Source organism: Micromesistius poutassou (genome assembly GCF_964030765.1).
Source record: "Micromesistius poutassou genome assembly, chromosome: 12".
Taxonomy (NCBI): Eukaryota; Metazoa; Chordata; class Actinopteri; order Gadiformes; family Gadidae; genus Micromesistius; species Micromesistius poutassou.
In genome coordinates, this window is record NC_140282.1 from 4,205,658 (window position 1) to 4,231,429 (window position 25,772).

At 44.2% G+C, this 25,772-nt stretch overlaps 1 protein-coding gene across 1 annotated transcript in view; it reads left to right on the forward strand.

Annotated features, from left to right (window-relative positions):
* The window catches only part of csmd1b (CUB and Sushi multiple domains 1b), a gene marked incomplete at its 3' end in the record, with an annotated part of 83,146 nt that extends 58,925 nt beyond the window's left edge, over positions 1 to 24,221 (forward strand). The window contains exons 35-51 of the mRNA XM_084475945.1: positions 2,366 to 2,542; positions 2,947 to 3,132; positions 5,150 to 5,326; positions 6,388 to 6,573; positions 13,219 to 13,392; positions 13,828 to 13,894; positions 14,730 to 14,836; positions 15,454 to 15,527; positions 16,853 to 16,964; positions 17,469 to 17,648; positions 18,017 to 18,082; positions 19,817 to 19,978; positions 20,818 to 20,930; positions 21,105 to 21,192; positions 21,325 to 21,451; positions 22,129 to 22,191; positions 24,062 to 24,221. Of these exons, the coding sequence (XP_084332071.1) occupies positions 2,366 to 2,542; positions 2,947 to 3,132; positions 5,150 to 5,326; positions 6,388 to 6,573; positions 13,219 to 13,392; positions 13,828 to 13,894; positions 14,730 to 14,836; positions 15,454 to 15,527; positions 16,853 to 16,964; positions 17,469 to 17,648; positions 18,017 to 18,082; positions 19,817 to 19,978; positions 20,818 to 20,930; positions 21,105 to 21,192; positions 21,325 to 21,451; positions 22,129 to 22,191; positions 24,062 to 24,221 (2,219 nt within the window). The remainder of the gene's footprint in view (positions 1 to 2,365; positions 2,543 to 2,946; positions 3,133 to 5,149; positions 5,327 to 6,387; positions 6,574 to 13,218; positions 13,393 to 13,827; positions 13,895 to 14,729; positions 14,837 to 15,453; positions 15,528 to 16,852; positions 16,965 to 17,468; positions 17,649 to 18,016; positions 18,083 to 19,816; positions 19,979 to 20,817; positions 20,931 to 21,104; positions 21,193 to 21,324; positions 21,452 to 22,128; positions 22,192 to 24,061) is intronic.
* Positions 24,222 to 25,772: the final 1,551 nt, after the last annotated feature.

Below are 25,772 nucleotides of genomic sequence, written 5' to 3' on the forward strand. Positions count from 1 at the left end.
TAAATTGTGTAGTTAATATGTTCAGGGATACGGAGAAAAAGGAAGCAACGATAATAGAGAAGGGTCTGGTCACAAATATTATGCAAATGGGAAATGGCTATTCTGATCTTTTTTTATTATATTATTGGTAAGAAAATGTTTAATTACTAAACAAAAAAAGTAACCTCTTGTTAGTGAAGGGACAGAAGTGTACACCAGCCAGTGTGTATTCAAAGATGTATTATTTATTTATTTTTTTTACCTTATGTCTGTTCTCAGACAAAAGATTTAAAAAAAGCTATTTGAGGTGTGAAATGACTTGAATAGGTATTGGGATGAAGGTGAGAAGAAAATGAAAAAAGAGATAGAATAAGAAAGAGGTATTTCTAGCAAGAAGAGTGAGAAGTAATCATAAAAGAGAGTGAGAGAATAAGGAAGGTTGGAAGGGGGGGGGGTGGATGTGTGTGTGTGTCTGTGTGAGTGTGACTTGGTGGGTAGGTGTGTGGGTGAGTGTGTGTGTGGTGTGTGTGAGCGCGTGCATGCGTGTGTGTGTGTATGTGGGACGTGCATCCCCTGGGCAGGCAGACTTTATTGTCGAAGAAATCCGTTGTCTGATAAAAACATAGAGATTAACCTGAAGCGAAAAATGGGAGGGAGGGAGGGGAGAGAGAGAGAGAGAGAGAGAGAGAGAGAGAGAGAGAGAGAGAGAGAGAGAGAGAGAGAGAGAGAGAGAGAGAGAGAGAGAGAGAGAGAGAGAGAGAGAGAGGAGAGAGGAGAGAGAGAGAGAGAGAGGAGAGAGAGAGCTTCTGACGCACATAGAGCAGAGAGAGAGGGAAAAAGCTGTAGGGAGAGAAACAAGCACTCAACAGATAGAGAGTCGCAGCGACACAAAGAGTTTGAGAGACGCAGCCGGAGAAAGGCATGCCAGAGAGGTGCAGTTATAGAAATTGATGGACACCGTTGTATTACACACAGACAAGGTCTGAGCAGAGAGAGGATACTTAGATCTGCAGAGCTTAGTTAAGACATCATGAACCGTGCAAAAAACAGCTTTTTTTTATGAAACATGACACACGCACAAGCACACACAGGGTTGTACAGCAAAGCCCACAGACATCAAATGCAAGACAAAGCGTACTACCGAGTGGCCTAGTAAGTAGAATGGCTCTTTTACAGCCAGGTATGTAGACATTTTGTGAGCCACAAAAGCTTTTGGGTGTTTGCAGGCAACATTTTATTCCTAATACAAAGTTGTATCTGTTGGGGCAGTGAGACAGATCCATGCATTCCAGTAATCCTGGCTTTATGAAGGTCACTACATTGAGACCCGAGCAATTCTGTCCTTTTCAGATGTTTGAACAATGGGTTGTCTGTCATAGTATGACAGCCCATCATGCTCATGGCTAGATGCATTGAAAAATATCTGCATATGCCTATTGCTATATTACCTATTGATATCATCAATAGTTATTTATTAAAGGTGATGTAACATTCCAAGCCATTGTATTCTGAGCCAGTCCATGTTATCATTCACAATTGGAAGCTGTAGTTTAACAGGCAGGCATGGGAATCCATTTTTTTGTTTGTTTTTGTAGAACACAAGCCAAAACAAACAGGAACCCAAACTCAAACACACATTTACCCCCTGAGCTATTCCCAGTCGTACTCCATTTTGTCCTGGACAAAATCCTGGTAATTAGCAGCGTCAAGGTCCTGGGTGGGGAGCGGACCGGGGTCCTACCCCTGTGGGCTTAACATGTGTGCCCTGTTTCCTCTGGGCACCCGGGTCTCCGCCCTTCCACCTCCAAACACACGACAGGGGACGAAGCAGAGCAGCGCTTAAATCAAAGATCATGTGCTCAGCACAGCACAGCCTGGTTAAATGTTAAGTAAACCCCAACATTATGCCTGATAAGATTTTCTTTCTCTCTCTCTGGAGAAGCGGTTCATGATGTCTAAACTAAGCTCTGCAGATCTAAGTATCCACTCTGTGCTCAGACCTTGTCTCTGTGTAATATAATGGTGTCCATCATGTTCTATAACCACACCTCTCTGGAATGTCTTTCTCTGTCTGCGTCTCTCAAACTCTGTGTCGCTGCGACTCTCTATCTGTTGATTCCTTGTTTCTCTCTCTCTCTCTCTCTCTCTCTCTCTCTCTCTCTCTCTCTCTCTCTCTCTCTCTCTCTCTCTCTCTCACGCTCTCTCCCTCGTTCTCTGTCTCTCGCTCTCTCTTTATCTCTTTCTCTCGCTCTCTCTGTCTCTCTTTATCTCTTTCCCTCTCTCTCACTCTCTCACTCTATATCTCCCTGTGTCTATCACACTCTCTATCTAAACCCATGTCTGTCTCTTCTCTGATCCTATGCCTGGTTTCTATTGGTCTCTTTAGCAATTTCCTGTGGGGATCCCGGTGTGCCTCCGAACGCAGTAGTATTGGGAGGCCGCAGCTGGACCCATGGCTCTGTGCTGCAGTACTCATGTCTGCCTGGAGGGGTGCTAGTGGGTAACGCCACACGGCACTGCAAAGAGGACGGGACCTGGAGCGGGGCGCCGCCATACTGCACTGGTAACTATACGATTGAAAACTAAGTGCAGCCCTTTCTCAGAGTCTGTCAGCCTCGTAATGGCATTTTCACTTGGCACACAACAGGATATAACATTTTTTTAAATACCAAATATTCAGGTTTTTCAATTTCGATTGGATTTTTATTTGCTGCGCATCTTAGACTCCACGGAGGAAAAAGAAAATCTGATAGTACTTGGACTGTGCAATATTAAAGCAAAAACAGGTACCAAGAGAAAGAGTTAAGACCGAGATGAAAATTGTTGAATCATTCTAAAAATCGTGTGTGTGTGTGTGTGTGTGTGTGTGCGTGCGTGCGTGCGTGCGTGCGTGTCTGCACCTGCATGCGTGCTTGCCTGCCCTTGCACCCCCCCCCCCCCCCCCCACCCGGATATCTCCCCCTACAGGCACCAGCCCGGGTGTCTGCGGTGACCCGGGAGTGCCCATCCACGGCGTTCGCCTGGGAGGGGAGGAGCTCCGGACCAAGAGCCTGCTGCGGTTCAGCTGCGAGGCGGGCTACAACCTCATGGGCTCCGCCGAGCGCACCTGCCTGCACAACGGCACCTGGAGCGGCACGCAGCCTCTGTGTCAAGGTATGTCGCCGTGGCGATCCCCGCAAAAACTGGGGTAATGCGTTGGCATAATGATTTGTTTAGGGGCTCCTCAGAAGAAACGTTAGCCTTCTGTTATTGCCACCGTGAAATGTTGTTGTCGCTGCCTGTCCCTCAGGAGTAAGTGAGAAATCAATAACATGTTGTTCTACATGTGTGGCCGTTTATGTCTGACGTAAGATTTCTTCTTACAAAGAAGTGTTCCTTTTGATGCTTTAAGTTAAAAGCATTTATTTGGTTACAGAAAAATTGGTAAACACAATGAATTCCCCAGACAGGGATCTGGGGAATCCATAGTGTTTACCAATTTTTCTATCAATAAATATGAGCAGAAGTAGGGCTGAACGAAGACAAGTAGTCTATAACATGATTGATCAAGCTTTAATAACTCAATACCTTCCAGGGGGCGGACAGGAGCGTGGCCGTCTCCCAGCTGTGTGCTGTGCTTGCAAATCAAATGCTGTTATTTTGCATCGGCGCCGTTTAAACAGCCTTCTGTTTTGGGTGGTTATGGTGAGCTTGAGCATGTCCACATAGCGTTTCCTCTGACGAATGCATTCACAGCGGCTCGTTTCACTGTTTGATATAAACCTGAAAAACATAACTTGAGACAAATGCTACCGGGTTAGCCAATCGGATCTCCCCTCCCTCGCGTTTCATAGATGTGACCGACACAGTGCTGCAGAAATAGCATTTACGTGTTTAGTTCAACAGTCAATTTATGTGTCTGGGAACTGATTATGGCGACTAATGTACAGCCCTTTCCCAACAGTGTTGCTTGACTCCCCATGTAAGTGGAAGCCATGCATCCCTAAAGTATAAACTCAACCTTGTTTAAAGCCATGACAAGAACCCCTCGCTGCTATCATGCCGTCTAAATCAGGTCAGGAACCCAATTTTCCGATGTGCAAACGGGACGGGACGTGCTTTGGTTTTAGACAGCCTTGTCTGTTTTGTGTACCTCTATCTCGTCTTGTTTGTCGTGTTTGATTCCTTTTTCGCTTATGAATACAGTTCCTTCCAATGCTTTGCGTATCTTGCCAGCCTTGGATCAGGCTTTCATAAATCAGCGTGGTCTGTTTCCACGAGGCCTTTCATCAACCCCATACCTCTAATGGCCTTTTGTGCATTTGTACTGGGGAAGGGTAGCGTCGGATTTACAGTCTCACGTTCCATCGTTGCGTGTCAATCTCTAACAGATTTTATAGCCACCTCCAGATGTCTTTCATTAGGAGAATTGTGTTTAATGGCCGAATCTGGAAAAAAAAAAAAACTATGATAAATCTCCCTCTGTATCAAGAGCACCCACACATGCACACACTTGGCATGAATCCTTTAAAAGGCTACAACTAATGAATCCCATCAGTAGGTGTTTGATTGTTAATGTCTGTCAGCTGCCACAATCCAATTAGCGAGATGTGTCCTGGTTGGTCACTGGTGCCTGGCCTTCCTGTGAAGGCAGAATGCTGTGTCAGCAACTACAGATCGATGGATCACTAGACACCAAAGTCTGGATTAGCCAATTGAGCTTTGCAGTCACTGCCCCCACGACCAGTGTTAAGTAAATGTGGTTAATGCGGGGCGTCTAACAATGGTGGTGAAATACGGCCGGTGGTGTCCCGCTGACGAAGGGAGAGTCCTATGACACTTTGGAGCGATGGAGCCTTTGGAGCCTTGCCCGTGGCCACGGCCCACACTGATGGACTATGCAGATTCTACATCGACGGCCCTTTAGCGATCGCCATTATTCTCCCACAAGTAGAACTCAACTTCTCCTTTCATTGTGAGAAAATTAATAACACTTAAAAAAAGAGAGCGAGCGCAGAATCCTGTCACTTCTATCTCAAGGCTGTAATTAAAGCGGTTTCCAGGAAGACGGTATTCCTCCACATTCCACTTCTGTACAGACACGCCGTGAGTGACGGGCGCCACATCATTAGGGGTATCATTATAATGAATCTTTATTTCATGTCGGGGTGTTTTTCTCCTTATTTCCCAGCGGTGTCGTGTGGAAACCCCGGCACGCCAGCCCACGGCAGGATAGTACTGAGCGATGGAATCACCTTCGGCAGCTCCGTGGCATACGCTTGCTGGGAAGGCTTCAAGACCTCGGGCCTCACCACCAGACACTGCACCACCAACGGTACCTGGACGGGCCAGCCGCCCGACTGCACAGGTACGAGGTCTTTAGATTTGTTGTATTCGTACGTTGTTTGATTTGATTTTGCCGTTTGTGTTTTTTACTTAATATTAGAAGCAGCGGTTTATCCGTGCAGTGGCAATATGCCTCGGTAGAAGCAGAGATGGTGGTCGGTGTGTTCGTAGCGTGGTGCTGATAATTACAAAAATCTGTCTGTCTGTATCTGGAGGAATGGGAAACTTCATAGACGATTCAGAGTACGATCCAATTTGAGAGCAAATTAAAGAATTAAAGGGAATAATATGCAAATGGAACCTTATCATTTGCAGATTAACTAAATTAGCACTTGTATAGTTTAGTCTCTTTAGTTTAGTTTATTTATTTTTTTAATAACTTTTGCTTTTAAATGATGCAATAGTCCCACTGGCTGTCGGAGTTCAGTCTCCAGAATTCTGGGCTAGCCAGTGAAGATGGTGTTGTGTCCTTCAGTAGAATTGGTTATGCTAGTTCCCTAGCAGCAGTGAAGTTTCAGCAGAAAGCATTCATCTGTTGCCTGTTTGCCGGGCAATCAGATGCATTTCCAGCGTTATTCTACAGCTTCCAGGCCAAAATCAACCACTTCAATTTCAACTCTCCTTATTTCTATAGCCATTTGTTGGCCAGACAGAATTTTCACTTTGTACAGACTATATTCTAATTATGTTAGAGTAAATTGAAAATAGTAAATCATACTGGTTTGTAATGATTGTAAGACACAAATTAATTAAAAATGTATTTCAAATGACATGGAAGTAAATAGTGGTATTCTCGTATTGAAGTGAACAAAGGCTGTGTTCCTTTAAGATTCTGTCTACCAGGAGTGCCTCAAGGGTAAGTGAAGTGGAGACGGTCATCAAATGTTTATTAAGTCAATTGAGCAGAACATGTCACCTCTAATTTGTTTAAATTTAACTCTAAAATATGTATAATCCCACTGGGCTTTGAAAGTCAAAACACTCCTTAAACTTTGTCTCTACTAAAGCTTTTAGTGGCTCAATATAATGTGATTGTTAGTTGTTTTGATTGATTGATTGTTTGTTCTCCCCTCCGTCGTCTAGTAATAAGCTGTGGTGATCCAGGCTCCATCGCTAACGGGATCTATCTAGGAAGCCAGTTCAGCTTTAACCACACCGTGACCTACCACTGTAACCCTGGAAACCTCATGGAACCCTCCGGAGTGGGTCGAAACGCTCTGCGCTGCACCAGAGACGGGACCTGGAACCAAACCAAGCCCGCCTGTAAAGGTGAGAGTGTTGAGTTATTTATGTAATAATAATAATAGTTTTATTAGTAATAATAATAATAATAGTCTTTCTGCCACAACTGCTAGTGCATGGTGTTAACAGTGTTAGGCTTATTGTTAAATTCCCACCTTGACCACCATTGATAAGGATGTTAGCACTTGCGGTATTGTACAACACTTGGATGAAAACGTCCACCAAATGGCATATTTAGTAAGTCGTCTTACTAGGAACCCCTAGCTTTCAATCAATACCAAAGTCTATATTCATTTTGGTTCAGTGGGACAAACTATAATAGATACATACTGTATATAGATGTGTGCTCTTGTGTACAGCTTGTATAGCTCCTCTGTGTGCTGACCTAATAATAGGTTATGGTTAAAGTCAAGCTGAAATCTTCAAAAAGCCTCAACTCTCTCATCAAATGTGTTAATTTATTCAGACATAACACACTCATAATCAAGTCATATGGTTGATTTTTGTTGGCAGCTGTAAATTGGACATTATCCCACATTATGATGAAATGCTCCAACGCAGAAAGCAGCATCGTCCGTGGGGAAAAGTGCAAAGTCAAAGTGTTTTTTGTCAAATGCATGGCCTTTTTTTTTCCCATGTCACAGACTATACTAACTTAGCCCAAGCTTGTTTGCATCCTAGGGTCGTAGAAAACTGTTTTTTATTTTTGTTTGGCTGAAAGATAGAAAACCTCACTGAAAACAAACAAAAACATTGTTTTTGTTTGTTGTTTGTGAGCATTTTTCTCAAAGCCGGCTTAATATCTTTACACAGACCATTAATTCGACCGAATAAGTATCAAAGTATATACAGATAAAAGCTCATGAAAATGCAGTGTTTTCTGCCATAATTAAGTTTGCTAGTTTTATTTAGACTAGCATACTGATGGGTGTGCTTAATGGGACCTACCATGTATAATTGACTTGTAAATATTTCTGTAACAATCTTTTATTTTGTTCTCATTTTATTAGAATCCTTTCTTGACTGGCACATATTTGATTTGTTTTTTTGGAAATAATTAATCAACAAAAATCCACAGAGATCTCAAAACTGATGCATTTGATATCCTTGAATTAAAACGACAAGTTTTCCCTTTGCCTCAATATATTTTCCTAAAAGTCATGATAGCCTATTTATTCATCTAAATCTTAGTAGTTTCCGTACTGCATACCATTTGCAACTCAAACTCTAGCATGAATGTCCTCACTGAGGCTGTTTCAGCCCAATTTAAAAGGCAAACTGTATTTGTCTTCACACATGCACGATTATGTGCTCAAATGCTGATTATTTTCTGATTGGCTGAGCTCAAAACGCATGCTTACCTCCTGTGAACAACATCCTGGGTGCCCTGGAGACCAGGATGTTGCCGTCTTATGCTTGGGAAGCATTATTTGATTGATTCATTCATGAATTCTTCTCCTGCATATATTCTTCTCAGCCTTAGTTATATGTGGTGGATAAGTGCATTGGTGGATTTGCTTGGTGCCCGACCACGGTGTACGTTTAAAACAAGCCTTTGTTGTCGTATCCTGTTTGGGAGGGAGACTTTACCGACGATAATAATGAGTTAATTCCCAATACAAAATAAATACCACCACTGAATTTGAATAATACATCCTCGGCAGCATAAACCAATCAACCTGATCTACCAATAGACGAGTCTCATTAAAAGCCTCATGAATAATGAACAGCCAAACAGCCATGTTCAGCTCTAATACATCCCCAAGTACCGCCGCCCAATGATCAGGGAAAGATGAATAAATAAGCCCAATCCACCATAATGAACTATTCTAACACACCACTCTGGGCCCTAGCGAGCCCTCGTAGTCCATAGATCAACACACCGAATGAAATGCAAGAAGAAATAAAGCCAGAGAATGTTTCCTGAGATCCACCCCGCCATGGCTTCCCACAAGCACAACATCTCCTGCTGGCTCCTGCCTCAGCAAGGGCTTTGAACTGGGGAGACGAAGAGAAACACCCCACTGAACGCAGCCAGGGAAACAACTGGGAGATGGAGAGTGGAAGAAAGACAGACCCGACAAAAAAAAACAGCCGCGGTAAAAGAAAGGGAAATCGACAAGCACGCAGGCAGGCAGGCAGGCAGGCAGGCAGGCAGGCAGCCAGCCAGGCAGCCAGCCAGATGAGAACTGAAACACAAGGAGTGAGGAGTGAGTGTGCGTGAGGGAGCGAGAAAAACCCCCCGAAAGAGATGGAGATATGGTGGGGAGGGGGTGGTGGTGGGAGAAAAGTTGTTGGGTAACAAAGTGTGTGGAAGAGAAACACGGGGCATTGTGCGTCGTTTCCCTGCTGCTTCTTCCTCGCGATCCCCCTCCTTCAATTCCCAGATCAAACAGTCCACCGTTTGATTCAGTTCTTTGGAGCTGCAGAGCAATCGCGGTCGCGTATCCGCATTGCTACACACAAACTTGCATGCACGCACGCACACACACACACACATAGGCGTGCACCACACAACCACACACAGAGACCCCCCGCCACACACACACACACACACACACACACGTGCACACAACACACACACACTCATGCACACAATGAGCGAAGAAGTGGTTGTAGGCAATGGAGTGTGTAGGCTGGCAGAGGAGCGAAGCTGTCAAGTGTTTAGAGGGAGCAGGAGTCAGGGCGTGGGACAGGCAGATGAGCACACACAGATCAGCGCCGGTCAAAGGAAAGAGGGAAGATGGAGTGGAGAGGGAGAGAGGGGTCTGGAGTGAGGAAGAGGAAGAGAGGATGAAACGCAAGAGGAAGCTTGAAAAGGGAAAAGCGGGAGGGATCTGAAGACCATGTTGAACACGAGGACGGACGCACATACACGCATGCACACACGCACACTGCACGTGCGCGAGCGCACACACACACACACACACACACACACACACACACACACACACACACACATAGTATTCACAATGTATTCCACTTGGCATTACCAAATCATGATGAGCACAGTAATAGTTTGCAATGTATTCATTTAAATAGTCTGGGACACATAGTTCTGGTTAGATTGAGTTACTGTTGTATATTCCTCTGTACCATCAGTACAGATGAGTATATATGGCCTTATGGATATCAAACCTTGAAATTCCAATTACAGCCGTATATACCATAGCCATAGTTGTTTAGCTGTGTTTTAACGATTTGTTTGAAGTAAGGCTTCTTTGGTCAGGCGGCTCACCAAGAAACGTTCAGCTCATTTTAGAGGTCAGTTTAAGCCCAGATTTCGCCAGCCTTTCCCAGCTCCCCTTAGAAGGGTTTTGATGAGTTTTTCCCCCTGCTCCTTGGACACGAAATACTCCTGATTGTGCAATCTGGTAGAGCCCAGCCCCAGGACCTCATGTCCATGTTGTCAGAAGGCTCGGGTGTGTGTGTGTTTTGAAATAGAGATCTGCACACTTTTTAAGCTCAACTTTAAGGAATCCCTTGGGTGTCCTCGGAGGTGAGCTGATACAGCAGCACAGTACCTCGGCCCGCTTTGTTTCCCCGGAAAGTGCTGCAAAGAGCGTTTTTTCTCTTTGTTTTCCCTCTGTCTCTCAGCCATCAGACGCCCCCCCCCCCCCCCCCCCCCCCCGACCCTAGCCCTCCTCTCACTGGGAGGGTGCAGAACACGCCAACCAACCATGGTCCGTAAGCACTAGCACTTATTGTTCTTTACCCTACCGTGGCCTAGCCTACCTTAGGTTAAGTGAGTTTACCTTACCTAAATGTGCCATACCTTACCTTCTATACATTTACATTCAACGGAAACCCTGAGATGTATGTAAATTGGAGTTTGCCCTGTCTTACCCAGATTCAGGCGAGTTGTTTTACTTTCCCTTTACATTCGCCTGCTTTGACTTGCAGAGTTATAGTAGCCTAGTGCATGTTTATGTAAGAGGGGAAAACACTTTTAATTACTTTCCAAAGATTTCCAATATGTTTGGAGTAGTAGCTTATTCAAAACGAGTGCCGCTAACCCTCGTAACTTATAGAAACATTGCCCTGCGTTCAGACTACAGAGTTATCCCACAACCACTATCCTTGCTCTGAATTCCAACTGCGCGCCTCAGTCTCTTAAGTCCGCTAGCATGCGCAGTGGCGATTCAAGTTGCCAGTGCGCATGCATAATGTCAACCCGGGGTCTAAACAAACAAGCCAAATCCTTTAAACAACTCGTCTGAATCTGGGTAAGACCGGCAAACGCCTATTGACAGATATCGCCGCGGCTCCCTTTAAGCCCTCCACTCTGATCATGCCTTAGGTTACTGTGAGTTCAGCCACTGAATATGCATGGGTCTTTCTTTTTTCACAAATAGTTTGTCTGGTTTATCTTCTGTTAGATCATCTGTCCTCACAAAGTCCAGGGAATTAGCAGATTAGAGTTATACAACCGAAAAGAATACAAACATGCAAAAGCCATGTGTGGAACACCAAACTCCTACCTGCTATCCATACAGCAGGTGTGCACTGAGAAATACACTCATATACTGAGAAAAAGATTTGTGTGGGACGTTGCTGATTTGGTGCACTAGACTAAAGGTTGGCGTTATTCCAGGTAGTTTCTTTTTTTTAAAGCAAGAACTGATTTACAGTAAAGCCAAATTAATAGAACATTTTCTCCTCCCGCTTGTATGCATATATAACGATCATAGCAAATAGACGCCTAGCATAAAGTGCAGTATATTCCATAATGTAATGATATTAGCAGGCAGAGCCAGGTTGTCATTGATTGTTATGCAGATGGACTTTGATGTGCTTATGGTCACGGAGCCAGGAGAAGATCACAGGCGCAGGAAGGGCGGGGGAAAGCCCTCATGTCCCCCGACAGCCTCTTGTTTGTATTGTTTCTTAATTTGAAGATTCCGGGCTTTTCTCCCAGGTTCCAAAGCAGACCAGCAGTCATTATGGCATGTAGCACAAGAGCACACGTTCAATTAAAAATACTTTATAACCCATATGGTCCTTCAAAAAAAAAAGAAGAAGAATAACGTTTTTTAAGGCCTAACTCTGCCCCATGTGCAATAGGAATTGGCATCTCGGTGCAGAGGTAAGATGGCGGTTTGGCGAGGCTAAATGGAGCGGCTCAGGGCCTCCCGTGCCGAGGTGGGCGCCGGCCAGCTGTCAGAACTAGGTGTAATTAGCGTACATGGTTCTTTTTTTTTAACCGCCCCCCTAATGCCACCTGATGTTGGCTGAAATCGGTCAACCGCGTCAGGTTTTATTTCACTTCCACCCGTCTGTTTTTGGGGAGCTGTGCTTCTGGCTACCTACAGTGTCAAACTTGTTTACAGATTATTATTATTATTTTTTTACAATTTAATTGGGTAATACTGTACAAAGGTCGCTATCGTTGGTTTTTCAACATCAAAGCATTTTTCCAGCGTCTGACTTACACTTCCTGTGTTATTTTTTGTTTGTGTTGTGCTCTGGGATACTTTTGGTAGGATCAGACCTTGGTTACTGACCCTACATCACGGTCTGCACCACTGCCATAGGTTGCATTTGGCTTTCCCCCTCATTGTTCCTGTGTTTCCATTTCCGCCACCATTCGCTGAGTGAGAGGAAGCATCGTTAAACGGACCCACAGGCGACAGGCTTTGGCCCAAGGCAGAACCCCTTCTGACCGTCTTTTCACCCTCTCCATGAAGTTTACTGCCAGATTTACTTTCAAGGTGTATCCAACCCACATGGTACCTACATGGTCTAGTTGGCTTGGTATCGCAAATTGGCGATTTATTTATAACACTACTTGTCGCACAAATCCCTCTTCATATTAATATCTAAAGTCTGATGCCAGACTATCTCAAATCTGGGTGAACGTGCAGTTCTTTCGCTTCATATTTGCTTCAACCAATCGTGTTGCCGGGGGAGGCGTCTGTAAGCAATTTATTGGCTATTAACAGCAAACACAAACTCTGGCCAGCAGTATTATATTGAAAAAACTGTCTGCAAAGGTTTAAAATCAACAACATTTATCTGGCCACTGTGGAATCACACTTATCGAAAGCTTCCTGAACTGTTTTCTTCTGTAGAATATCTCTGCAACGAAACAGTAAATGAGCTCGTGTTTTGGTTTCCGAGCCAGGCTCTGTGCCGTCTCCCCCGAGAAGTTCTGCTGAAACGTAGTAGGACTGCTGGGTCTGAGATTATGCCACCATTAATCCAATACCATATTAATTCAACACAAACACATTCTGAGACGTAAAATCAAATCAACATGTTTCTATTGGGCTGGAGAGCTAACCGCGCCATCAAATGGCATTTTTGCCAACTTCACATACTATCAACACACAATTGACAACCAATCTGAAATCCTACAGACTGTCTTTGTTTGATCAATAGGCAAACAGGATGCAAAATAATCACATGTGTGCATTGCATTTTCAAGCTGCCGTGCATGCTGTTGTTTGGCGACTTCAAGGAGCCATCTTTGCACATTATTCCACAACAATGCTGAGGGCTTAGCATGTTGTCAATGCCAACAGTGCAGAGCAATGTGTGCTAAAAAGAAAGAAGAGTTTTTCACACCTACAGATGTGCCAATATTTGCGTACGCATTAATAAGGTTTGTGCGTGTGTGTGCCCATGTGTGTGTTTGTGTGTCTGTGTTTGTTTGTGTGTGATTGATTTTAGTGATCAAGTGTGGAGCCCCTCCCCAGGTGCATCATGGGAAGGTGGAGGGAAAAGACCAGTCTTGGGGCTCAAGTGTCAGCTATAGCTGTTTCCATGGTTACCAGTTGTCCAGTCCTGCCGTGGTAACATGTGAGGGCAACGGGACCTGGAGAGGAGACATCCCACAATGTCAACGTATGTAACTCGTCTTAACCAGCCCTAACATGCCGTTTAATAGCAAATGATATTTAAGTAGTGCTGGTTTTCCATATAATAATATCGTTGATGCATCTAATGTATATATGAGTAGCGTCAACTCATTACAAACTAAATCACAAATAAATGGATTCCTTAGTTTGTTGTATGGATTACGGATGGCTAAAATATTTTACTAAATACCTGAAATACGCTGTTTTTGTATTTTACTTCATAGTTCAATTGTATTGTATTGTATTGTATTATATTGTTTTATGTTTGTCTTGCACCAAAACACCGAGACAAATAGCTTTTATGGGTAAACTTACTGACATGATTCAGATTTTCATTTTCTGTTAGAATGGAGCGCAGATGTGTGTACTAGAGTTTTTCTTGTTGACCAATATATATATATATATATCTCTGTCCCTCTAGCCGTTCTCTGTGGCGACCCGGGCTCCCCTGGTGGTGGTTTCAGAGAGGGCAAGATCTTCACGTTCAGGTGTGTCCTGCATGCGTCTCCCCTACCCCTCAAGTCACGTGGATCCCCACGTTCCTTTAAATCCAAGCGCCTGCCAAATGATTGAGTGGTTCAAAGTGTGGCATGTTCCAGCAGCATACTGGTTTCACTGGCAGTAGGCATTTACCCAGGGGTAAGGGCTGGTGTACACTCCAGGTAGCTTAGTTTTGTGGTTTAGTTTCTGTATAATATTCAGTGGCAGTTTTGCTTTACATGCAGCTGGTTTTAGTGGCAATAACAGTCAGGACCGGTGTAGGTTTCAGGCACGTTGCTGGGTAGGTAGGTAGTAATTAGACTGTGCTTGCGACCAGAACACCACAGAGGGCTTTCAGGAACAATGCCCTATACTCGCTTTCTCCTCCGTTTCACTTCCTCCGAACATCTGAAGGTGTTAATTAATTGCTGGGCCCCTTGTGCAACGCAGCTTTATGAATCAGGAAGGTTTCAAACCGCCAACTTTAATACCACAACGTTTGGATTTGAATGAACGGAAATAAAAAAAACAACCAACGCATTATAATTTGCGTTCCTCTCCCGTTGGTCCCTTTGCATTGAGCAGAAGTGTAGCAGGAGTGTTTCTTGCTCATTTATCATTATTAGGTACAGCTTATTATCTAACTCTGCACTTGTTCTACACGGCAGGACACAGTGATAAGAGCGTACAACATACAGCCGAAAGGGTTCAGGGCACAAAACCCCAATTTGCACTTGCACTCTACCTGTAGACATCCTTAAGCAATGCATGTTTGCTGCTTGTGTTTTTTTTGGGGGCGTTTTATCGAATGCTCACCAAACATGCGTTTTTTTTCCTCCGCAGGTCTGAAGTGCGCTTTTACTGCCACCCTCCGTATCTGCTGGTGGGCTCTCCTTCCAGGGTCTGCCAGGCGGAGGGCAGCTGGAGCGGCCAGCATCCCGCCTGCATAGGTATAAAGAAACAACGGCTTGCGGTGTCTCACCCCGCCACACATGAACGCCACGGCGTCACGCTAAGGGAGGGGAAGGGCGGAGGGAAAGATAAATGAAAACAGCAGTCGGTTACTGTGTTTCCCAAAGTGGGAGACAGGATGAGATGGAAGGGAGGGTTTAATGTTTGGTCGTCGGGGGAGAAGTGCAATTGCAGACTCTGTAAAAACAAAGTGCTTGCCGAACAAACAATTAGAAATGTGTTGCACACCAGATACAAATCTTCATCCAAAGGGGGGGGGGGGGTAAGGGCCAAAAGGTTTTGTTTTGTTATTATTATTATTGTTAGGGGGGGGTCCTGACAAAGAAAATTTGGAATTGAACACAATTGTAAATCAGTTCTGTAATATTGCAGTTTTGGAGTTGCATGGTTTAGTATGTTGAATTAATTTGTGTGCGTGTGTGTGTTTGCGCGTCTGTGTGTGTGTGTGTGTGTGTGTGTGTGTGTGTGTGTGTGTGTGTGTGTGTGTGTGCGTGCACACGTGTGTGTGTGTGTGTGTGTGTGTGTGTGTGTGTGTGTGTGTGTGTGTGTGTGTGTGTGTGTGTGTGTGTGTGTGTGTGTGTGTGTGTATGAGAAGATCCAGCGCTCAACATCTGCCGTGATCCAGGAATCCCAGCGTACGGTATCCCTGTGATGGCCCAGGGTTTCCAGGTCTGAAATACACCCGTTTATACTTCATTAGTTATTTGCTTAATTATTGTCGAAATATACTACTTTATAATTCATTAAATTATATAATTAATTAGTGTTGAGCTATACGACTTTATAGGTCAAATTTAAATAAAAGAGTTTAAATTACATTTCCTTATGACAGTATAGTTGACAGTTGACTACATTATGAAATGAATTAATAATGTATTGGTGAAATACATAAGTTCAAATGGATACTAAAGTATATATTACAGGCTAATTACTATTCAATATGAGACAATATGACCTTATTCAATGATATAGGTGATTCTATTTCAGGCAGTATAGTGAAGACATGTGTTGTGTGTGAACCTCTTGACCTCTCCTCTTTTTTATTTTACTTCAAAGTGATAATACCCAATTCTAAGCTCCACTTTCACTACTCGTGAGAGCAGTGCTATAAATGACCGTAATATGTACTTTGCGGAGGTCTGAAAGGCAGAACGGGAACGGAACATCGGGTAATATCCCTCGATGAGCCCAAATGATTGTAATGGTAGGGTACCCTTCCACTGATTATGAGGGGACATTTTGTTCCTGCTCGGTGAGTGCTGGTACCAAAAACAATTATGCATAGCTAATTCAAAGTGGCCCGATGTGCTGATGACCATGGACTGTTATCATAATAACGATCGCACGCTAACCTGCCACCAGACCCGGCTCTTTGATCAAGTGCAATGTGTGTGTTGGTGATTCAACCGTCCGGATTGAAAATCATTCTGGCCTTCCTATCGCCATTCTGTTATAATCCACGCCAAGACGTGCGGTTATCTGTAAATAATACACACCTCTCACCACTAGAGATTTCTGTGGTATAAACAATTGGCCTCATATCGCCAGACCATTACAATGCAAATGCATATTAGTCAAGAAACTTTCAGTACATTTTTGATTTCCATGGGGAGCATACAACATTGGATAGCCCTACAACCAATCACAGCGATGCAATGTGTGCCACATGGCAGCCATGTTGGTTGTTTATGAAAATGCCTCAACACCACCAACACAGTCAGTGTATCAAACGGTTGGGATTGGCCCGACCCGGTCCAAATCTGTCTGAACTGGAGGGGGACCAGACTCATGTGCCAGAGCGAATGAAACATGAGCGCGTTGATTTTTTACAAGGCTAATAGATGAGTTTTGATTTAACAATGATCATGCTTATTATTATATGAGCACTTCACGCTGAGTTGCAATTAAGTTGTTGAAATGGCTTGTTACCAGAGTGCATAGTAGTGTGTGATATGAAACCAAAGTAGCTCCTAACCGTGTAATCATTTGGTAAGGTTGGCAACAAGATTTCCTTCAAGTGCCGAAAGAACTACCACATCCTGGGCTCTACCACCAGGACCTGCCAGGAGAACCTCACTTGGAGTGGCACTCAGCCTGAGTGCATAGGTAAAGCCCGTCCACTGCCTCTCTCAAAGCCTTTTGATTTTGTGCCCATCATCATTAGGATTGTTTTGGTTCAATTGCAGTGTGCTACCTGTAGTGCTGTTCATATTTGTAGTAGCTGATGCAGAATTCAATTTTGTTAATGTCGTCACTGGAAATCAGTGTCTACTCCAACTCTAGCTCTTGAGTGTATTGAATCCAATTGAAATTGTGATTGTCCCATTGTGTTGTTTTCACTCTCTCTCGCTCTCTCTCTTTTGCTCTCTCTGTCCCCTGTGTCCCTCTCTCTCCCTGTGCCTCTCGTGCTCCCTCACTCTCTCTGTCTCTGTCTCCCTGTGCCCTTCTCTGTCTCTGTCTTTTTGTACCTCTCTCTCTCTCTCTCTCTCTCTCTCTCTCTCTCTCTCTCTCTCTGCCTCTCTTTCTCTTTATCTGGCCCTCGTCTCTCTCTCGTCCTCCACGTCCCAATCTATCTATTCATCTGCCCTGTTCTTGCCGTCTGCTTCCCAGCCCACTCATGCAGGCAGCCAGAGACCCCCGGTAATGTGGATGTCAGGGCGCTGGATCTGCCAACACTGGGCTACACGCTAATTTACTCTTGTCAAGATGGCTTCTATCTGGCTGGTGGATCAGAGCACAGAACCTGCAGGAGTGACAGTAGATGGTCTGGAAAGCCCCCACTCTGTAAAGGTAATGCTGTAGGGAAGGGGGGGGTGGGGGTTTGTTTCACTTTAATTGGACATTTATTAAATAAATCCCAGACCACGACATGTCTTGCTCATTTGGGTGATTTAGTGCAAGAGAGAAGGAACATTATATTATATTAATGAGAGAAATAACCTATGAGAGATGGATCCCATTAAAAGGCTTTTTAAATGTTAGGTCTGTGGTTCTGGCTTGGCCTTATGAAATCCTTCGCCGTGCGTTGCAATGTAGCAGATTGCGAAGCCACGCCATCAGCCCGCCGTCAAATATTCAATTACCTCGCACCAAATCAAAAGGGGAAAGCTGTCATGGAGGTGCCCGTCCAAAGCTCATGGCTGTTATGCTTCTTGTAGTCGGAGTGAAGGTGCAGCCCAAACCCATGGAGGGAGACTCTGCCGTCCAGAAGAACAAGATCCGCGGTAAGTGAAACGGTGCCTCTTGGATTGCACCCTGAAACTGACGTCTTTTTTAAGGGCGCTGCCTTAAGTAGCCACCATCTTTGAATGCACTTTCAGAGAAATAAAGGAGGATAACTTTAGGAACTGTAAGTGCATGGCAGATGGTTAAACCAAAACAGATTGCACGCTGTATTGCGGGCTTACAGTGGTTGTAAGAGGGGAGCATACGCATTTTTCTTTTGGAGCATACAAAGAAAAAGGTTTTGGTTAATTGACACCTGCTTCCAGATTCATATTTAATAATTGAAAAACGAATAATTGTTTCTTTAATGAACTATTTTTTTTAATGTTCAAACCCAGTTTATAGTCGCTAGAGTTGAGTTACACATTCAGTCGGGGGACTTTAAATAAAATCGTTGGTCTTTCTTTCACGGGGGTTCAAGTGTGTACTGGTTGGTTTAGGTCCTACCTACAAAATAGGAACTACTTTGTTTCCATTGGCGATTTTGTTTCAGAATCAACAAACATGACATGTGGAGTCCCACAAGGTTCGATCTTAGGACCCTCGCTATTCAACATCTACATGCTCCCACTAGGGCAAATCATGCAAAATAACAATATTGACCATCACTGCTATGCTGATGACACACAAATCTATGTATCTCTATCACCAAATGACTATCAGCCCATAGATATGTTGTGCCAGTGCATTGAGCAAGTCAAAGACCGGATGTGCCAAAATTTCCTTCAACTAAATGAGGACAAAACCGAGATAATTGTATTTGGTGCTAAAACCGAAAGGCTTAAAGTTACCCAACACCTTCACTCTCTGTCCCTGAAAACCTCAATCAAAGCCAGAAATCTAGGGGTTATCATGGATTCAGATTTACATTTCGACAGTCACATCAAATCAGTTACAAAATCTGCATATTATCACCTTAAAAACGTAGCAAGACTTAGAGGGCTCATGTCTACCGAAGACTTACAAACACTTGCCTTTATCACTAGCAAGCTTGATTACTGCAATGGTCTCCTTACAGGCCTCCAAAAAAAACTCTAAGGCAACTACAGCTTGTTCAGAATGCTGCTGCTAGAGTTCTAACAAAGACCAAAAAATGTGAACATATTACACAAATTCTTAAATCATTACATTGGCTCCCTGTATGTCAGAGAATTGATTTTAAAATCATGTTGCTAACCTATAAATCCCTACATGGTTTAGGGCCAAAATATTTAACTGATATGCTTCCACTACATAAGCCTTCTAGGCCACTAAGATCCTCTGAGACCAATCTGTTAATTATCCCCAGAGTCAACACAAAACATGGGGAAGCAGGATTTAGTTACTATGCAACAAATAGCTGGAATAAACTCCCTGAGGATTTAAGACTTGCCCCAACTCTGACAGCTTTTAAAACAAGACTGAAGACTTTTATGTTTGCTTTAGCTTTCTGCTAAATCTTAAATCTACAATGCTTCTCTTCTTTTTATTTTATTAGTAACTTTGCCTTTATTTTCTCACTTTCTAAAATGCATTTTTTTTAACTCTGCCTTTCTAAAAAAATTTTAAACTTTGCCTTTATTTTCTATCTATTTTACTTTTTACTTATCTATTATTTTATTTTATTGTATGACAATGTTCATATGTGAAGCACTTTGAGTCTGCCTTGTGTATGAAAAGTGCTATATAAATAAAGTTGCCTTGCCTTGCCTTACTGTAATTCAGCGTGCCATATGCCTTGTGTTTTTATATAGTTCCAGTGGATGTGTTTTCTCCTAACTCTGACTGGAGCGGCTTCTATGAGTACCTTGGGAAGAGGCAGGCTTCTACGATTACTGTAACCGGCTTTAACGCTTCCAGTGGCAGAGTTAACGTGACTTTATTGGAGACCAGCGGAGTGTCCATAAAACTATCGGGTAAGACCCATTATGATGTTCTGTCACTGTGCTCCAAGTTAACGAGGAACACGGTTAACTCTGGTGGTGATTATTATACTGTACTTTGGCGGCAAGACTACAGTAAACCCCATACGGCACTCAGCTTCTTTGGCGTGCCCTATAAGTTACTCTAAAGTGTACTCTCCAAAGAAAGATAGTTTCGGGAACGATGGAAGAGTAGAGTAAATGTACTTAACTTCAATGTATTGCTATCATAAATGTGGCAGTGCTTGAATGTGGTTAGGTAAGCCTATTCACAGGTATTGAGTGTTTCAGTTTATTTATATTGTTTCCAATGAGGTTCTGAAGATGTTAACAGTCAAGCCCTACTGTGGAATGAAAAAAACATTTTTTCCAAATGTATTCAAGTAATTGAGAGAGAAAAAACTCTCTCCTTTAACTCTCGCCTTTTTTACATTTAAGAATGCCATTTAAATTTAATTGTTGCCTCAAGTTTTTTGACAAAGTTATGCACGTCTCTCCTCGATATGGTCATCAGGTCAGAATTCTGATATATATGTAGCTAAGTATTGTGCTAAAAAACAAATAAACTAAATAAATGACGCTTTACTCTAATAATGCTTATTGAATAAAATTGTCTAATTTTCAATATCTAAACTCTTTCTTTTTAAAAGCCTATCCACACTAATCAGCTAAATGTATTTTTGTATTTCATTTTGTGTTTAATTTCATCCACTATGAGGTTAATTAAAACGTTTTCTTGGACATCTTGATCATTGTTACAATCTGCCTAATCTCTCTCTCTCTCTCTCTCCCCCTCTCTCTCTTTTTCTGCTTCTGTCTCTCTCTCTCTCCAGGCACATATAAGTCAGAGGAAAACCAGTTATTGCTGAAAGTCTACCAGATAAAGGGTCCAACAGAGCATTATTACAGCAAGTTTAAAAATGACAACTGGGCTATGGATGGTTATGTAAGCCATTTCGTTTTTTTATGGTTAATCACACCACTATTGTACTTGAATCAGGGCTGGATTAATTGTTTCCCTGCTTGGCTACTCAGCGATAATACTTTATATAAAGGAACTTTTGAAGGCAGGGGCTGATATGATGAGTATCTGAACACGTATCACACTTTTCTCCTTCAGGTTGCTGCAGAGTCAGAGCAGAAGTCGTATGTTTACCAAGGTCACATCCATAGTAAAGACTTTGGCAAATTCTATCTCACCAAGCAAGGTAGGTGCTTAGTCCCCAGACCTATCAATGGCAAGACTACAATAGTGTGTAACTAAAAAAACACTTGGTAGCACGCATGCATTGTGTTTGAAACCATCCAAACACATGTTTACACGTGTTTGTATTCACTAGGTCCTGTAACCACGGTGGTGGATTCATCCGGAACGTACACCAGTAGCAGTTCTGTGGCGGCGGCCATTTTGGTTCCCTTCTTCGCCCTCATCCTCTCCGGCTTTGCCTTCTACCTCTACAAACACAGGTGAGTCACAACGTCACCTGGTCTCAGACCCAGCAGTTGCTGCCCTTTTGCACTGCTTTAAAGGCGGGTACACAAGAGGACATACCCATGCAAAATATACTATAATCAGAGCTTAAATATTCAATCAGTGTTCCCTCTGACTAACTATTTTTACATCCACATAATTCAGTTTGATTAAATAATGACTTGACTTGGTGCAATACACTCGACAATGTACACACTAAATACGTCCTAGCATGGTATCCATTGTTTTTCATACATTGTGGAAATACTGCACTGATGGATATCTGTATCAAGAGTGTGACTCAATAGTTGTCCTTACTTTTGAGGCATTAAACAGGAGGAGAGGAACTAGGGTTATGAAATATAATGGCCGGCATAAAGAGCAGAACCCGGAACTCTTTCTGTATAATTGACCACTCTGTGTATACTTATCTCATGTATGGTATGGCCATACCATTTCCAATTGGCAACCACATCAGTAACTCCATGGCACTATATGCTATTGATCCCGTGCTGGCTTGCTGTACTGCTAAGGCTGCCATCATTTTTATTGGCGTGAATTTAGCATAGCATATTGCTAACGGGTTAGCATCTACCACATTGACGGCATGGGAATCCAGTAGAGGACAAATTAGCATGCCCGTGCTAACTCTGAAGTGGATGGTTGTATGCAGGACGTTGTCTGCTGACACAGATGACAATGAGCGACCAAAAGACACCTGGGGGCCTGGCGGCAGGTAAGACTGACACCTGTCTTTCGTCTTCTGCTGGCCGCCACATCCACTGTCAATCATAAGTGTTATGCTGTATTTTTGTTCAGTTGTTTTCTTTCCTTGTTTTTGCTATGGAGCAGCAAAAATATTGGACCCAAGTAATGTGCCTTATAATGTGCTTTTTTTTGTTGCATATGCATGAAGCTTTGACGAGGAGGTATTCAAAGCAGCCACAAAAAAAATACTTTTCGACAGGCAGATCTTGAGCAGTGAAATGCAACATTTTTAATCAAATGAAACATTTCCAAAAAGCAAGTGACATATCCGTGTATGTTTGCGTACATGCGTGTCTAGCTACAACAACATCATTTAAAAGGTGAAAAAATTATGTTTTCCTTTGATGTCATGTTGTCATGTTCTTGTCAGCATGACATCAAACAACCGATATTTAGCCATGGTGCAAGTTAGACTAATTGAGTGTGGCTTACCCATAATCCTTTTCGAAAAAAAAAACATTCCAGACACACAACAGCAATACAATTCCAGTACATATAAAAAAAATGATGTAAATATCAGAATTCAACATTGCAGCCATTGTGTTTCTGGAAGAGCACGATAGTCTATAGAAAAAAGAGAAAGCCGTTTAAAAACCGCGGTTGATTTATGCAACCCCACTTGGCTTTTGCAGAGTTCAGGGACTTTCCTAAGTTGCTTTCGATTTTTCATTGTTTCTTGTTATTAAATGTTGTCCCCCACCTAACGTTGACTCCAATGCCGGCAAGATACAGTATGTTTAAGCCTAGATAAATGGTGGGTGAGTGGGAGGTGAGGACCTTTACGCCCTCTTACCTCTTAAAGCAATGGTTGAGTGTCCACCCTGCTGGTCTGTTATGCATTTATACTGTCAACTCCATTACAAAATAACTTTGTCATTCCCAAGAAGGAAATTGCAAACTGACCTCTAAAAGTATAGTAGTACAGCATTTTAAGTCAGGAAAGTGTGTGTGTGTGTGTGTGTGTGTGTGTGTGTGTGTGTGTGTGTGTGTGTGTGTGTGTGTGTGTGTGTGTGTGTGTGTGTGTGTGTGTGTGTGTGTGTGTGTGTGTGTGTGCGTGCGTGCGTGCACGTGTATAGGTTTGTAAAGTAATGGGTTGAACATGCACTGAAGACTTAGTCACTCCCTGGGGTTTGTTCTCCACACACACACACACACACACACACACACACACACACACACACACACACACACACACACACACACACGCGCACACGCACGCACAGCCTCCTAATGAGGTCAGAGCAGAACAGCCTCACCACAGCAGTAGTCCTCTCTGCTAATAGTTTCCCGCAGCTTGGGAGAAACTAGTTGTGTTCAATAGGATTACACTCACGTGATAACCAATAACCAAATGTTATCCGTCAAAATGAAAGAGACAGGTCAGCAGTCCAGCAGCCACGTCCCATAGCCCTGGACAGATCCACCGGATCAGACGGGGGGGGGGGGGGGGGGGGGGGGGGGGTGGGGTGTTGTTTGACGTGTTGCCGTGGTTCCCCGTGTAAACACTGCAGATCGAATTTAATTTGTTTGTTCGTTTCTCAGACTAGAGCCGGTCGGATTTCATTCAATTGAGACACCAAGCAGACTATGAAAAAGCAAAGCGAGAAAGCCTCTCCAGGCATCCATTGGCACCTCCAATCATCTCCGCCGGCACGGATTTGATATGATTTATGCACAGAGTCCGATAATGAGCCGCCCGTTCTGCCCGACCGCCTCCCGGCCTCGTGCTGGTGGCGTGTTTTGCCGGGCGTTTAAACAGTGTGAGTGGGTTCTAACCCCCCCCCCCCACCCCCACCCCTGTGCTTGTCTCCCCCCCACCCCCCCCGTTGCGTCCCCAGGGCCCGGCCTAAGGTGCAGTTCAACGGCTACGTGGGCCACGAGAGCTCCAACGGGCAGGCGTCCTTCGAGAACCCAATGTACGACACGGCGCTGAAGCCCACCGAGGCCAAGGCGGTGCGCTTCGACACCACCCTCAACACGGTCTGCACGGTCGTATAGTTGCTGCGCCGCCGACACCGGGAGACCGCTCCGGGACGCTCGGTGTAGCCAACCCCCCCCCCCCACCCCTCCCTCCCTCCCTCCCCCCCAACCGCCCCCCCCCACCCCCGCCACCCGCAACCTAACTAGCCTTTCAAGGCTAGGAACCTCCTGCTGCAATGTTGGTGGGGAAAACCAAACCGGACAACGGACCACAGAGAGCGAGAGAGAGGGAGAGGAAGTAAGAGAGAGAGAGAGAGAAACGACAAGCATGTCAGGCAGGGTGTAGGAGTTCACTTCCTGGTCGCGCCACAGGTGCTGGTCCCCGTTGGGTCCGCCTATGTGTTACCATGGTTACCTAACGTCCGCAGTGGATGAGAGCAAAGCTGTCCCCTGTCCGCCGATGTGGGGATGATTGAAAGTCGCTACCCCCACCACTTATGGTGATTAACATATCTGGCACCAATTGGAAGTGATGATCAATATTTTTACTTTGTTGAATTGCATTACGGTTGAAACATGGTGAGTGCCTCATAGGGTCAAGGATGTGGAAATGATCAGATGAAGATCTCTCAGAAAAAAAGAGAGCTTTGAGAAAATGCGCATTGCTGTGAGGGGGAAAAAAAACAAGCAAAGCAGCGGCCTCGAGTTTCCTTCCGGGAGCCAACTTTCTCAAAGCAATGATCTGAGATTATCTGAGTCATACCGCCCCCTCTCCCTACTCTGCATCCCCCCGCTGCCGCCACCGCCACCGCCGCCACCTCCTCGCTGATCGCAATTCGCAGCGCGCAATGTCCCCACCTATACGCGTACAAACATCAGGTAATGGCAGGGGACTGCTTGTGAACGCCGGCACAACCACCATCATTGATGCTGGACCAAAAAACAAAGCCACCCCCTCTCTCTAACGAGAGGCGACGGTGCTCCGCTAGTCTGCTTCAAGAGAAGAGTCTGGGCCTGAAGAATCACGACAACCAAAATAGCACCACATCGTAACCGGTGACTTCACCCTGTGTTTCTCCTTAGACTTGATGTTCGAAAAAATCCCTTGCCGGACAGTGCATCTAGTGCTAAATTAGCACTAGTTATCTTGCGATGGGGCTCTGCATCTGAATGTTGGTATTTTGTGTATATACATATGTATTCAAAATACCACAACATCATTTTTGCAGGTTCTGTTTGGTCGAGGTCTTGCACTAACTACTGCTAACTTATGACAGACTTTGGGGTGAATAGTGCACACACACAGTTGCTTGGTGCCAGTGTATTCAAGCTATGGTAGACATTAGCTAGCTAGTCAGACGGTACTGAATCGAAGCGCCCCCACCACCAGTTCGGCGACTGGTCTGCAATCGATATTAAGACCCCAAGCTGGTGAGATCCGCTACCCGGTGGACGGAATCAGTGGAGCGGTTCCTGATTCAGAAACACAAAGATGACACTAGATGGACGGCGTGACCGGTGGGCCGCCCGGCGTCCGTATGGGGGGGACATCGGATACCACACCGATATCAAGCGTGGCTTATCCTAGTGCCGTCCAACCGTAAGCCCGCTCCGAAACACCAGTCAGTG